Below are 13964 nucleotides of genomic sequence, written 5' to 3' on the forward strand. Positions count from 1 at the left end.
GTTAGCCTATCAAAATCTTGGTGGGCGGTTCAGCATCAGAGCGTTGTGACGTTGGCTACAAGGGAAACATGTTCGAATTCGGAGGAAGTCAGCCATTCTCAGCGTTTGTACCTAGGGTTTGTTGACAAACACTTTATGAAAACCTTTCTAAAAACCGAACGGTAAGAATTTATTCATGTATAGAAGTAACTGTAGATTCACCATAGTCTTGATACAGTGAGACCGCGAGTATGTCTAAATAACAGATACCTTCACTGTGGACTGAGTCCATTTTCAGCCAGCTAATGCTAACTGGCTAATTACCTTTGTAAATGCACATGAACTGTAGGGTATCTAGCTAGGCAGCTAGCATTGGCTGTGTTGAAAAGTGATTTGATTTATACAGTTAGCAAGCTTCTTGGTTGTAAATTTTGAACGTGTTTTTCTTGTCGGGAGATGAGTGTGTTAGCTAGTGTGGTTAACTCAAGTAAGCGATCTAGGCAATTCAAAGGAAAACTCAGCAAACTGGCTAGTTGTTGAGCTAACGTTAGCGCCACATATTGCACTAAAATGAAAATGGTTCTTGGCTGAGTAATTCCGGGAATACAGTGTAGTTATCTTGAAAGTTATCTCAACTCTGTAGCATTGCTTAACCTTCAGTTGAAAGAGGTCTGACCTATATAACGTTAGCCGCAAATATCAGGTTCTATATTGTAAGAAATGATAGGAATCGACATCGTTCAAATTATTTATGTAATACTACGGATTCAGAAGTGTACATTTTTGTATTAACCAACGTGCCTTTCTCCGTTTTGTTTTGAAGGTAAATAGAAAGTAGGTCATTCTGAGAGATGGCCTTATGGTTTGATTTATACTGCCCAGGCCGTAATTCCTTTTCCATGCTCAGCTGTAATAAGTGCTTTGCCTTTTGTACTTCTAGGTGACATCATGTCCCAGATACCTATGGGTAAAGTGTTATTCAGAAATCTACTTCGCCACACGGGTGCTCATAATAAGGTGAGTGTCCAGAAAGTGTCTGTATTTTGCTGATTAAGTGAAATTCCTGGCTAATTTTTTCTTCGACTAATTGGTAACGCAAATGCAGCTGATAATTGTTTTAAGTGACATAAATTGAGCCTGTGTGATTTGTATGCACAGATTCTAGAAGAGTCTGAGATGTGGAAGCAGAGGGACATGGAGAAGCATTCTTCGGATGACCAGGTTATGCTCCACGGACGAAAGCCTGCACACATGTACAGGTTCGACTCATCTTTAAAGTACACACATTTACTGTTTTATGCCACTGTACGTGCCTATGTCTGCATGCATGCATATTTGTGGGCAGATTGCACATGAGAAAGAGAGAGTGAGAGAGAGAGATAGAGAGAGAGCATTCCTAGCACAACTCTTCCTGGTTTTCTGAGTGGCTGTGTTGCGATTGTACTACAAGCATCCCTGGTGAGAGAGAGGGACCCGCAAACGCTCACAGAAAGACATGCCGTGTCACAGGGGTCACATGCACTGCGACCGCTTCCTGGAGGAGACCTCCGCCTCGGGGGACAGGGACAGGGAAGACGACCGGGAGGCCCGCTTCCTGACCCGGAAAATTTACGAGATTAAGGCCAGCGACCCCAACAGGTGTTTGTCAGCTGTTACAAACCAAGAGACTGGAATAGCCACAACAGTATTTATTTGGTGCTGGCATCCAGGATAACTTGTATACTGTTTGTAATGTATTATTTATTTGTACGGCCGGATGTTTGCTAAAGGAATGAGGGTTACGTGCAGAAGCAGTATAGCCCGCCTGCAAATCAAACCTGCGATGCTTGGCTTACTAGCGGGCTCCTTAACCACGGCACCGCACCGCCACCTCCAGGATGGGAGGTCTCAATACAGACTTTGTTTTTTGTACAGTGTGGACTGAATATGTTTGCATCCTGCTGTGTGTGGACTGGACATGAACGTGTTTGTGTTTGTTGCAGGTGGGGGCACAGCGGGTTTAAGGAGCTCTACCCAGAGGAGTTTGAGTCGGGCGGGTAAGACCTCATCACGGAAATCTCACACCGTTTTATGGCAGGTCGCGCTTGCCTGCTGCAGTTTGTTTCTGTCCCGTGGTCAGCCCAGTTCTTTTTCAATTTCTCTGCTAGCGAGAAGGAGGGCAGCGACGGCGAGAACCTGCAGCTCAGGAAGAGGAGGAGGGCCAGCCTGGGGGGCGAGAGACACAAGCACTCCAAGAAGTCCTCCCGCAAGAAGAAGAAGAAAAAGGAGAAGAAGAAGAGGAAGGTGCAGGAGGAAGAGGAGGAGGAAGAGGAAGAGAGCAGGAGGAGCAGCAGCAGCGAGAGGAGCGACGGCGAGAGGCGCAGACGACGGAGGAAAGGCGGCAAGAGCAAACACCAGAGGAAGAAGAAGGAGAGGGAGAGGGAGAGGAGGGAGGAGAGCTGCTCGGGGGACAGCGCCTCAGAGGGGGGCGGGGGCAGGCGGGCGCGGAGGCCCGGGAAACGCCGCAGGAAGGCGGGGTCGGACGGCGAGGGCCGCGCCCCGGACGAGCCGCACAAGAAGAAGAGGAAAGACTGGAAAGCCGCGAACGAGGAGAACTCTGAGGAGAGCTCGGAGGACTGAGAGCCGCGCCCTCGCCCAACACCGTCTGAACGCTCGAGCGGTCGCACAGAAGCACAGCAAGCCGCAAAGCTGGCCAGAAGCCCGCAATAACGCTGGGGCTCGGGGCCTGCAGGAATACTGGGGCTCAGTGTCTGCAGGAATACTGGGGCTCAGTGCCTGCAGGAATGCTGGAGCTCAGTGCCTGCAGGAATACTGGGGCTCAGTGTCTGCAGGAATACTGGGGCTCAGTGTCTGCAGGAATACTGGAGCTCAGTGTCTGCAGGAATACTGGGGCTCAGTGTCTGCAGGAATAGTGGGGCTCAGTGCCTGCTTGAATACTGGGGCTCAGTGTCTGCAGGAATACTGGAGCTCATTGCCTGCAGAAATACTGGAGCTCAGTGCCTGCAGGAATACTGGAGCTCAGTGCCTGCAGGAATACTGGAGCTCAGTGCCTGCAGGAATACTGGAGCTCATTGCCTGCAGGAATACTGGGGCTCAGTGCCTGCAGGAATACTGGAGCTCAGTGCCTGCAGGTATACTGGGGCTCAGTGCTTGTTGGTGATTCTGTGCCAGTGGACTCTTCATGCTCACTGCTGTCTTCAGTGTCACTGCTGTGTGTCAGAAGGAAGGTTTCCCCTGTTAGAGGTGCCCAGGGGCTCATTCCAATCATGTAATTTTACCTCCTTGCTCTTCGCTCCTAGCTCCACCCATCTGAGGATGCAAGGAAAGGAAGCAAAGAAAGGACGTAAGGACAGAGGAATCGAGGAAACATGTATTAGGCAAAGGGGAACGTCTTTGTCAGAGCATCTTTTGTCAGTCAAGCGTCAGTTTGAAGCCATGTCAATTAGACATGCCAAATGGGGAGAGGTAAACGCACAGGTCGATCATTTATGCGTTAAGAGTTCATAAAAACAAATACTTCTGCAAAGGATGCACTGTTTCCTTAGTCAAGCATCCTTTGGGAGCCTCCTAGCTCCTCACCCTCAGCTCCTTCAAGGAGCATTTAGCGGGTTAGAATGCCCTTTCAGATCGATTTATGTCCGATTTCTTGGGAAGGAGAGAAGGACAGATAACATTATTGATTGGAATGAGCCCCAGGACCCACATATTCCCCCTTCTCCCCTGTAGAGGCAGACCGAAAGCTGTCTGACCCCTGAATGGAACCACTGAGTCTCTGTTTTACCGCCTGCCAGCACCGCTAGCTGCAGATGAGGTCACTCCGAGTCCTTTCCTCTGCAGGTCAGCATGGTTCCCTGAGCTCTGTGAGCAGTCCTAGGCCGATGGGGAGAAAAGCCATATTCCTCCCTCTGCCTGGGCTGCTTGCTGCTGTGAGTAGTGTTATGTGTTCCTCCGTTGATCACGGGTATGTCTTCAGGTTCGGGGCAAGCGCAATCATACTGGGTGGCAGGTTATCAAAATTTCACCAGTGCGTCACTAAAACATCATCATACCTCAAGCTAGGTGATTGTTTTGTATATTGGAACGGCCAGCATCGTTCCCAGCATTTATATAAACTTGACTCTGATTGAGGCAGTCGGCTCACAGAAAGCACAGATTATTTTGGAATTTGGATTTAGTTTTTTATACCGTCCTTTCATCTCCCTGTCTCAGAGCGTTGTACGGTGAACAGGGTAACTGCCAGAGGCCCTGCTGTCTCAGTCCTTCGCACGAACACCACGCCAAATGGTCACGGTGTTATTGTTTTATAATGAAATGTTTCCTTGTGTTTTTGTTGTTGAATCAACTGAAAGTTGTTAAACTTATTTTAGCCTGTACCAGCGTAGCAGAATTCGGTTTTTAGATCAGTTTCGTGAGAGAGAGACGATTGGCAAGCAGATGCCTATAATAACCCCCCCCCCAGCCCTATTTCAGCTCTGCAGTGCAAAGGGGTTGAAGGCGTTGAATCTTTGAGTCCCCGCCCCTTCAGGCGACCCAGACTGCCACATTTCTGCCATTTCTGCAACTGAAACCAGCAGGTACGGTTAGAATGCAATGCAAGTTGAGCGGATGTGGGTTTGCTTATTTTTAAAGCTCTATGCTCTATAGTCGGAAAGGGTATTGACACTCCTCGATTGGTGGGTTGCACAACCTTGTTTACACGTCATTTATGGGGAAAGCAAACAGGAAAAAAAACAACAACAAAAACGGCATCAGATGGGTCAACTTCCTCAAATGGCACCTCCAGAATAGGAACGAGGGCCGCACACCAGGGCTTCCCTGCCCCGACGCCACGTAGCGAGCGAAGGACACGGACGCGCTCAGAGAGCTTCCTCCTTCCCGTACGCAAACACGGCGCGGGAGGTCCGCAGACATCACCAGAAGAGGTCAGATGTAAGGATGCTCAAGGATGAGCAGTAGATGGATTCTGGTGCTTGTCGGGCTGCGTCAGGACGGCGCGCACAGCTGCGGTTGGGGGACAGGCTGTAGCGCCGACCGTAGCAGCAGCCTGCGTTTGACTGACTCTCAGCGTGAACGCTCTGAAGAGCTGGACGCCAGTTACTCTGGACTCAGAAACAGCCATTCACTCACAGTGTGTGATCACAGGTGGACAAATGTCTTTTGTTAGATATCTATTTTTTAACTTTTATAAATTATTAACAATCGTGGTTTTATTGAACAATAAATTTGCTGTCCTGACGCAGATTCAGGTCAGCATCTTGCACATGGATCCTTTCTGTCTGACAGTCACACAGCTGCTCTGTGTTTATGAATATTCTCTCTCTCTCTCTCTCTCTCTCTCACACACACACGTTCACATACAGCTTACTGTTTAGAAAACATACATTTAAAACTGCGCAATACTAAAGACTAGAAACAAATTAACAGTAACTACACAAATAGTGGGGCAAACCAATTGTGCATTTTATGACTAAAGCATGAATATTTCAGCATATAATCTACATACCCCAAGGTTTTATTTCAGACAAGAACTTTGATGTAATAATTACATGCACAAAAAAGAAAAATGGAATCATATATGGATACATAAAGCAAATAAAAATAAATATGGTTCAGTCATGTTTTTATGGTCCAGTGATCCGTGTGACTCACTGTCCCTAAGATGGTGGCAGACAGATATGTATTGTGCTTCCAATTCACAGCATTTCCTCTCCTAAGAGGATGGGGACTTCCTGGAAGTCTGGTAGGTTTTTCAATTTAGGGCATCTCTGATTTATTTTTAGCAAGATATTTTTATGTCTGTTTCACATTTTGTTATAACATGTCTCAACTTAGTAGAGATGGCAGTGTTTGCATAGCCTTCCTTCTGTGGGAAGCCTTGTAAGCTGATGTCTTTTTTGATGGCAAAGCCGTGCTCGCCGAGTCTGAAATTCAAGGTAGTTCTTAGTTCTTTGCCAGTCACTGTGGTCAGAGTCTGTCATTGTGTACTGTATTTTTATGGCCCGATAGCATTGAGTTTTGATTTGTGCTCTTGTTTTTGTGTCCCAATAAGTTATGTCATTTTGTTTGCGTTATGCTATAATTTGGTCTTACGGTGTCAGAGGTGATTGGTGAACTGAGCCTCAGGGCCAGCTGTGTGCGAGGACTCCTTGGTCCAGCTCTTGGTGAACTGAGCCTCAGGGCCAGCTGTGTGAGAGGACTCCTTGGTCCAGCTCTTGGTGTTGCAGGGCTTTGTAATGGTAAGAGTGAGGGCCATTATTTTTATTTTTTTAGAAGTTTCCAAAATTTGATTCCCCTCTTGTACTTTGATTGGTAATGGATATTGACTTACAGTGCCTTCGGAAAGTATTCAGACCCCTTCACTTCTACCACGTTTTGTTACGTTACAGCCTTATTACAAAAAATCATTTTTGTTCTCACCAATCTACACACAATACCCCATAATGACAAAGCGAAAACAGGTTTTTAGAATTTTTTGCAAATATATCAAAAATAAAAAACTGAAAAATTAGGTTTGCTAAGCTTATAATGTTTAATGTCAGCGATGGTCCAGAGGGGGGCAGTGTTGTGCTGTCAGTGAGCTTTGTGTGTCCCTAGCCCATGCTTACACACCAAATTCAACTGCAAACATTTTTTATTACATTTTATGCTTGCTTCATATGCAAGTTACCAACTTTATGTTGTGTAAAAAAAAGTAAAATAAATTAGGACACTATAATTTGCTGCAGTTAGGGATAAATCACATTTTTGTTTAAATTAGATCTGAAGTCTAAGTTTTAAACTTCATTATAGATGTTCTTTTTAAACATCCTTCTCTGAGGACAGGGGAAGTTTGTATGTCTAGTGTTCATAGGGTCCATTGGCATACACTTGCTATTATGAAAGATTTGGTATGCCCTTTGTGCTGGATCTGCATGCATTGATGGAGTCACAGCTGCTGGTCTTCAGTGGTTAGTTTGCATCACAACATTAACGCCACACAAACCGAGTACTGTGCTGGTTCTGTCAGCTCCTGAGCACGTGCCTGAGTGTTTGTGAGTGTGTGTAAATGTGTGTGAGTGAGCGCATCTGTCTGTAATGCGCAGCGTGATGACGGCTCATTATCCCAACCACAGCGCGGTCAGCTCTGTGCCGTAAACAGAGGCCTTGCTCGCCGAGAGAACATTGTGTCTGTGTACCGATAGACGCCGGCCTCCAGTAGTGTAAAAACAGAGACTCCACAAACAATTTGAAAGTTATTAAACACCCAGCTGCCAACGCGCTGTGATTGAATTAAACGCAACCTGCGCTAACGGGAAGCGAATGTTCCGTTTCTGCTCTGAAGAGCAAATTTGTTTCAGAACAGTGGTCCGGAGTGCGGAGAAGCGCCGGCAGGTGGGCCTTGGATTGGGCGCGGGACACTGGGGGATCTTAAGCACTGAGGACTGTTTGTTTGAGCTTAAAATGGCTTCAGCTAGGCTGGACATACAGGGCATGCAGAAGGCAGCCTTTACAAAGCAGATTTCTGGTAAGCCCAACCAAACACTTTACCTGGGTTTCTTTCTCCTTGTTTTTCTAATCCTTTTCCTGTTGTCCCATCTTGTCAGTGTTGGCTGTTGCTCACTGTCAGTTTTTTTTCTTCTTTTTTTTTCCTCCTCTAACCTGTGCTCTGCTTGGCCAGTCAGTCCTCAACCCAAAGGCACCCCTCATGTTTTTACCTTTTGTAAAAGCATGCCTCAGGCTTCTCAGCAGAAGATGCTTAGTGGGGTGTGTTCAGAAATCTCAGAAATGCAGCCATGCCTAAAAGCCACGGAAGCCCTTAAAATCCCAGCGGTGCGGTAGAGGAGCTGGGAGAGCCTCTCTCTTCACATCGTGTCATCTAGAGCAGCACCGTGGGGATCCAGGTACCAAATTATCCTCATTATACTGGTTAATCCAGTTACAGTGGCCTGTGCTGTGGGGCTCTCCACTGAGAGAGCACCTTCACATTGTCTCGTCACCTCTGACAGTGAAATTTAGACCAGCTATAGTTAGAGCCAGAGTGTTTACTGAGGGCTAATGGCTGTCGCTCAGCTGACTAGCCACACGGTTGCGCAGTTGGGCACGTTTAAGCCTGCGACTGCACAAAGCTGCTTTGAGCTGCGCATATGCACTTCACCTTTGCTCACTCTCACTTTGCAGGTCATGTTGCGCATGTCTGCATGTACACACTGACAGATCTGTGCTAATACATGTAACAGTTTCCTCTAATCACGGGACACTAGCTACTGAATTTACAATAACAAGTCATAACTTCGGCCAAAACTACCAATACTGCAGTACAGATATGGCACAATTTATCATACAAAGCATTTATTAAAAAAATAATTGGCAAAGATAGAGATAGTTGGACATATTATAAAAGATAATGTATTTAATAAAGTTATTCTATAGTTTTTAATAATTATTAATTAATTATAAAAGATAATGTTTTTCAACACAACATTTAGATATGCTTCAACGATGAATGTGTTGTGTACACTACATACAAACTTGTATTCACTCTTGTACACTGCTGTGTGAATGTACTTGTGATCGGTCTCTTGAAGTTTTCTGTGTATGCTGCCTGTGTGGTTTCAGCGCATGAACCACACTCTTGGGTTGTATTTGTGGATCCAAATAGCTGAACCAGCCCACACAAGCTTTATCAGATTTATCAGTAGCTGCACGTCTAAAGCCAGGGGCCATTATCTAAACAACCTGTTTGCTCTCACAGGAAAGAGAGTCACTGCGCGCAAACTGACCCTGTTCACACCACCGGGAAACCCCTGGGCAGGGTTCAAAATAAAAGCCAAAAATTAAATGAATTTTGCTGGGAAAATGTCAATAATGATCCACCCAGGCTTAGCTGTCTCGCCCCAGGGATTTCTGGGAAGCTTGCATTCTCATTGGCCAAAATGTACATGGCACAAGGTTCACTGGATAGCAGCAGCTTTAAAAAGTACAATTTTTGTAAAGTTGAATTTGAGGGTTTTTTTCAGTCAGATGTTGAAGTCAGTCAGTTCCTCTGCTCAGGTAGGAGATGTGATTTGCTTGTTTGCTGTTTGTTCACATGTCAAATGTAATTTGAAGTCAGGAGAATACTAGAATGCCCATTCACCAATCCTGAGCTTTGGCCCAGCTGCCTATTACTGTCTGAACACATGGCTATTACCTTCAGGCACATAAAGTGCATCCAGCTTGTGACTATGCCTAACACATAATAAAACAAATAGGACCCAGACAGGCATATTATATAATGTCCCTACTGTACATTTTCCCATTGGACCCTAAAAACATATTCAGTGAGGCTGAATTTGGTCTTGGGGTCCCTACTTCCACAGATCCCCACCGTACATACACACACACGCATACACATGCACACACACACGCACGCACACACACACACACACACACATACACATGCATGAACATGCACACACACACACACACGCACACACTCATGCACACACATGCACAGACATGCACACACACACACACACCCACACACACACACTCTCTGTACTGCCAGTCCTGATGCTGCGTGCGTCATTCGGCCCTCCGGTGTCTGTGGCGAGACGGACAGCTCAGACCTCTTCTGGACGTGTGCGGAGAGGCACAGATGGGAATACTGCGTGAGCACCACTGCACAGCCCATCCCCCCACCTCTCCTCCTGCCCTCCTCACTCTCCTCTTCGCCTTTGAGTCCACCTCCCTCCAAAGCAAGCGGGGACCCTAGACTGGAGACTGCTGGGTGTCCTGCCTCCTGCTCTTGCTCCCTCTCAGATTCACTTCAGATTGTTTCCTGGCAGGAAGTGCTTGTGATGTACATAGTGACAAAGCTTAAAGAATAATAACAAGCTTCAAATCTCTCTCTCTTTCTCTGCCTCTCTCTCTCTGTCTCTCTCTCTCTCTCTCAGCCGCCTGTTGTATATTTGAGGTGACCTTACACCACTGCAGCAGGCAGATGCCTTTGGAAAGAGACGAGGATGAGCACTGAGGGACAGCTGATCAGAGAGATCATCGCTAATGAGCCGCTGTGGGACTGTAAAAGCCTGTCTCTTAGTGCTGGATAGAGGTGAAAGACTCTCTCCATACCTCCGCCCCCCCCCCCCCCCACCAGCATCCTAATGTAACAGTTACCATGGACAACTGTTTTAATTCACACAAATTCTCTGTGCAGCAGGAGCTGAAGAAGGTTTTTTTCTCCATCTCGTAATCCTGGTGTTGTGCTTATATATACAGCACTGGCACAATTAGGGAAACACTGTGCTTGAAGAACACGTTTAGTACTCTTAAAACATTGATCCATGTTCAAGCTGATTATAAAATTTCCATTAGTAAGATACATCAGACTACTCAATTATATAGGTATGAAAAACATATATTATGGAGTAATGATTATTACTTCTTTAAAATAAGTAATTATTTGTTCATTTAAAAGAAAATCTTGATATTACATTTATTACATATTACGTTTATCATTTAGTATGCCGAAAAGAGAAAGTGTTGCAAAATAGAAGCAGTTGAACACACCTGACTAATTTGAAACACCTGTGGAGGCATTTGTCCCAAACATTATGACACCCAGAAATGGGGTGGGGGGGGGGCGGCTATGTATAAAAAGTGCTGTTATTGTAATTAAGTTTTTGTGATCACATGCCCACTGTAGCTTCATCTTCCTGTTCTTTGGTCTTTGCTCCCAGGAGTGGAACTTGGCGTGATCTTCTGTTGCTGTTGCCCATCCGCCTCAAGGTTCGACACGTTGTGCGTTCTCAAATGCCCTGTTATTTGAGCATTCGCAACCTTTCTGTTAGGTTGAACAAGTCTGCCCATTCTCCTCGGACCGCTCTCACATACAAGGTGTTTTAAGCCGCAGAACTGCCGCTCACTGAATGTTTTTGTTTATCGCACCATTCTCTGTAAACTCTGGAGACTGTAGTGGATGAAATTCCCAGCAGGGCAGCTGTTTCTGAGATGCTGAAACCACCACATCTGGCACCAACCAATCATTCCAAGGTGTGTATGTGTCTGTGTGTGCGTGTGTGTGTATGAAAATACATTGTACTGCACGTGTACATGGTGTGTCTGTTTCTGGTCTGAAAACCAGAATATCCTGTAATGTGAGCACAAGGAGAACATCCGTGTCCAACATGTTCTCTGTACTCATCTGAATTTAGCTGGGACAAAATGGCCCTGGCCAAGGCCTCTGCGATCAGGTGCTACTGCGCAGCTTTGTAACAGTACGACCGCTCTGTTCAGCAAAATGGGGCTCCTTGTGCTGGGATCTAAGTAAAGATGAAAGACGTGCCCGGAACAATCCTTCTGCTGCCTTCCTGGCACTGCGGCCCCCGGCCTTCCTGCAAGCGTGCCCGCGGACAGAGACCCACAGACAGAGGCTCGGTCGCCCCCTTTCCCTTTATCCGGGAAAGAGCGCGTGACTGCGGAAAATATTCAAACGGGAGGATTCACGAGTGTGAAAAAATACAGTCAGCCTCCCTCCCCGGCACACCCACCATCACGCCACCCCCCCCCTCCCCCCACCCTCGATTTTTCACAGCTCTGGCTGCAAGGCCGTCTGGGAGAAGCGGTTGACGTCAGCGTGTGTCGGCTCGGCCCCTGCGCTGCCGCCGCTGATAAATGGTGCCAGTAATTGAATTAGAGGAGCACGGGGAGCCCGGAGCTAATTAGGCCCTTTCAGCAGCTGCTCTGTTCTTACCCTGGTACCCTCCCCCCCAAGCACCACAGCAGAACCGCAGAAGCCTTTGGTCATGTGATGGAACACTTCGGGTCATGTGGTAGCGGGGGAGTAACTCTGCTGTCCTCCTTTGCCATTTCCCCCTAATTCGTCACACAGGTGAAGGCTTTAAATGTCAGACAGTCGGAGGACAAAAAGACCTGGGGAATGCTGACGAGGTTAGGCACGGATCGACAACCCCGGTCGACCTGTTTCTGAAGCTGCATGTGGTGAAATGTAATCCACAGAATAAGGTGTGTGTGTGTGTGTGTGTGTGAGAGAGAGAGAGAGAGAGAGAGAGAGAGAGAGAGAGAGAGAGAGATACATTATTATTATTATTGTTACTATTATTATTTTTATTATTGTTATTATTATATAGCCTACTCACTGTGGCCATTACCACACTGTTAATTGCATTGTTGTCGTTACCACAATGTTGTTTGTATTTCATGTTGTTTGTATTCCTGTTTCTGTGTGTACGCTTTGGCAATATGTACAAATGTATTTCATGCTAATAAAGCATTTTGAATTTGAATTTGAGAGAGAGAGAGAGAGAATGAAAAATAACCTTGAACAAAAATTCAAGATATAGAAGTAGAAACACCAGGGTAAACAATTATGCAAAGCGGAGGCTGACACGTGGATGTGGCTCACCTTTAACTGAGCAAATAACGCAGAATATTTCTATTTCTACGCTTGCACAACAAATAGCAAAATCTTGAAGCCTGACAAATAACGTATTATCATTTATAAGCTCTACCACCAGATGTCGCTAAGTGCTTACTGAACTACACATTTTATCTCTGTGGTTACTGGCAAACCAAATAAAATAACAGGTTGAAAGATAAATGTTCTGCATTGTTATTGTATGACTGAGTAACGACATTTCTACGAGTGAAAATTCAATAACAACATCAATGAAATAGACCGGTTTTGTCTCTTCTTATAAATAACGAACTTCGAAATTAAATGAATTTAAGTGTTTCATTAGTCCCATGGAAAACATGTTTTTACACTGCTGAATTTAAGATGAACAAGACTAGATTTTCACGAGTCCATAAACTAACACAGTACAGCAATGAATGGTGAGCCTGCTTGCAGCTGTGGTTACAGTCAATAGTAGGGCACCTCAGACAGTTTCTTATCTAGGCATTTAACACTTGAGAAGTGAAGCCTTCACAGCGAAGGGAATAATTATGTTGCTGATGAAAGCTCCCAAGTGGCTCATCCTATTGTCATATTGGGTATCAGTGCAGTGGCATTCCATCTGGCCCGAAATCAAATCCTGACCCTGCCAGCACTGCTTGCGGCAGCATTGATTTCAATGAAACACTTTACACAACCTCTGTAGCTATAGAGATAGACATAGTTACAGTCATGTAATGTCAACACCTACCAGATAAATAGAGAGAAGGGTTAGCAGTAGAGTGGCGTATGGAGATTCCAAACCTGGAGAAAATGGGGTAATGAGATATGGATAAAATTCACTTTATGAGCCCTGTTGTCTTTATCCAGGACTTTCCACTGATTCTGAGCTGGTCTTAGTTGGGCTCCTGTCGAATCAGCTCACTGCCTACAGTAAGTCACAGCCTCTGTGTGTCCTGGCAGTCCAGGAAGGGCATTCCTTATCTCTGAGCTTACTCATTCTCAAAAGCCCCCAGTTTCACATCCAGCTGTCTCAGTGGTCTATTATTTCTCCAGTGTGTGTGTGTATGTGTGCCTGCGTGTTGCGTGTGTGAGGGGGATAACTAAGTGTCAGTAAAGAAAACTCAAGTGGTGTTTGGACGATGCAGCATCATTATTCAGGATGACTAAGCAGTCCCTCTGATTGGTTGCAGTTCTTTTTACTGGGAAGTGATGACTGTTGTGTTACTCACAGGAGTTTGTGCTGCAAGGGAACATGGGAACTGAGATGGCAGCTTTAACCCTGTGAGAAGGGTGAAACTAGCATCAGGAGGGTGGAGAAAGTGCCTTGATCAGATTCAAGTGGAGGATAAGGATGGGTTTAAGTGCTGCAGAAGAGAGGGGGGAAGGAACAGTCTTGGAGGTTACCCTAACGGGATCCATAAGTGTCTGGATCCCAGGAGGGTGCAGTGCAGTGCAGAGAGAGAGAGAAAGAGGTTGCAGTACAACTCTCCCTGTTTTCTGTCTGTGTGGCTGTGTTGTGGCACTGATGATACTACAAAGAAATTGTCCTGGTTACAGGGGAGGGTTCATAGTTACCTCAGTTAACCTGAAATGAACTGTATGAGCA

The 13964-nt window shown here is 45.9% G+C and overlaps 1 protein-coding gene and 1 long non-coding RNA gene across 5 annotated transcripts; both read left to right on the forward strand.

Moving 5' to 3' along the window:
- Positions 1-22: 22 nt before the first annotated feature.
- Positions 23-5245, forward strand: nkapd1 (NKAP domain containing 1). 3 transcript variants are annotated; one of them, XM_064301886.1, is made up of 6 exons: positions 23-161; positions 920-996; positions 1138-1238; positions 1489-1617; positions 1962-2015; positions 2127-5245. In XM_064301886.1, exons 2-6 carry the CDS (start codon positions 928-930, stop codon positions 2596-2598), a joined length of 825 nt encoding a protein of 274 aa, XP_064157956.1. In that variant the 5' UTR covers positions 23-161; positions 920-927; the 3' UTR covers positions 2599-5245. The 3 variants fall into 3 exon arrangements, with proteins under 3 accessions (XP_064157956.1, XP_064157957.1, XP_064157958.1); XM_064301887.1 differs by lacking the exon at positions 1489-1617; XM_064301888.1 differs by lacking the exons at positions 23-161; positions 920-996 and having other exon boundaries at positions 1430-1617.
- Positions 5246-6145: 900 nt separating this feature from the next.
- Positions 6146-12250, forward strand: LOC135235892 (uncharacterized). 2 transcript variants are annotated; one of them, XR_010324456.1, is made up of 4 exons: positions 6146-7483; positions 9894-10051; positions 10680-10992; positions 11831-12250. It is a non-coding gene; the product is annotated as an uncharacterized LOC135235892 (long non-coding RNA). The 2 variants fall into 2 exon arrangements; XR_010324455.1 differs by having other exon boundaries at positions 10680-12250.
- The last annotated feature ends 1714 nt before the right edge of the window (positions 12251-13964 follow it).

Source organism: Anguilla rostrata, chromosome 12 (genome assembly GCF_018555375.3).
Source record: "Anguilla rostrata isolate EN2019 chromosome 12, ASM1855537v3, whole genome shotgun sequence".
Classification (NCBI taxonomy): Eukaryota; Metazoa; Chordata; class Actinopteri; order Anguilliformes; family Anguillidae; genus Anguilla; species Anguilla rostrata.

Coding starts and splice junctions, on each gene's coding strand:
- nkapd1 (XM_064301886.1), top strand. CDS start 928: ATGTCCCAGATACCTATGGGTAAAGTGTTATTCAGAAATCTACTTCGC. Junction 1,239..1,488: donor AAGCCTGCACACATGTACAG/GTTCGACTCATC, acceptor GCCGTGTCACAG/GGGTCACATGCACTGCGACC. Junction 1,618..1,961: donor AAGGCCAGCGACCCCAACAG/GTGTTTGTCAGC, acceptor TGTTTGTTGCAG/GTGGGGGCACAGCGGGTTTA.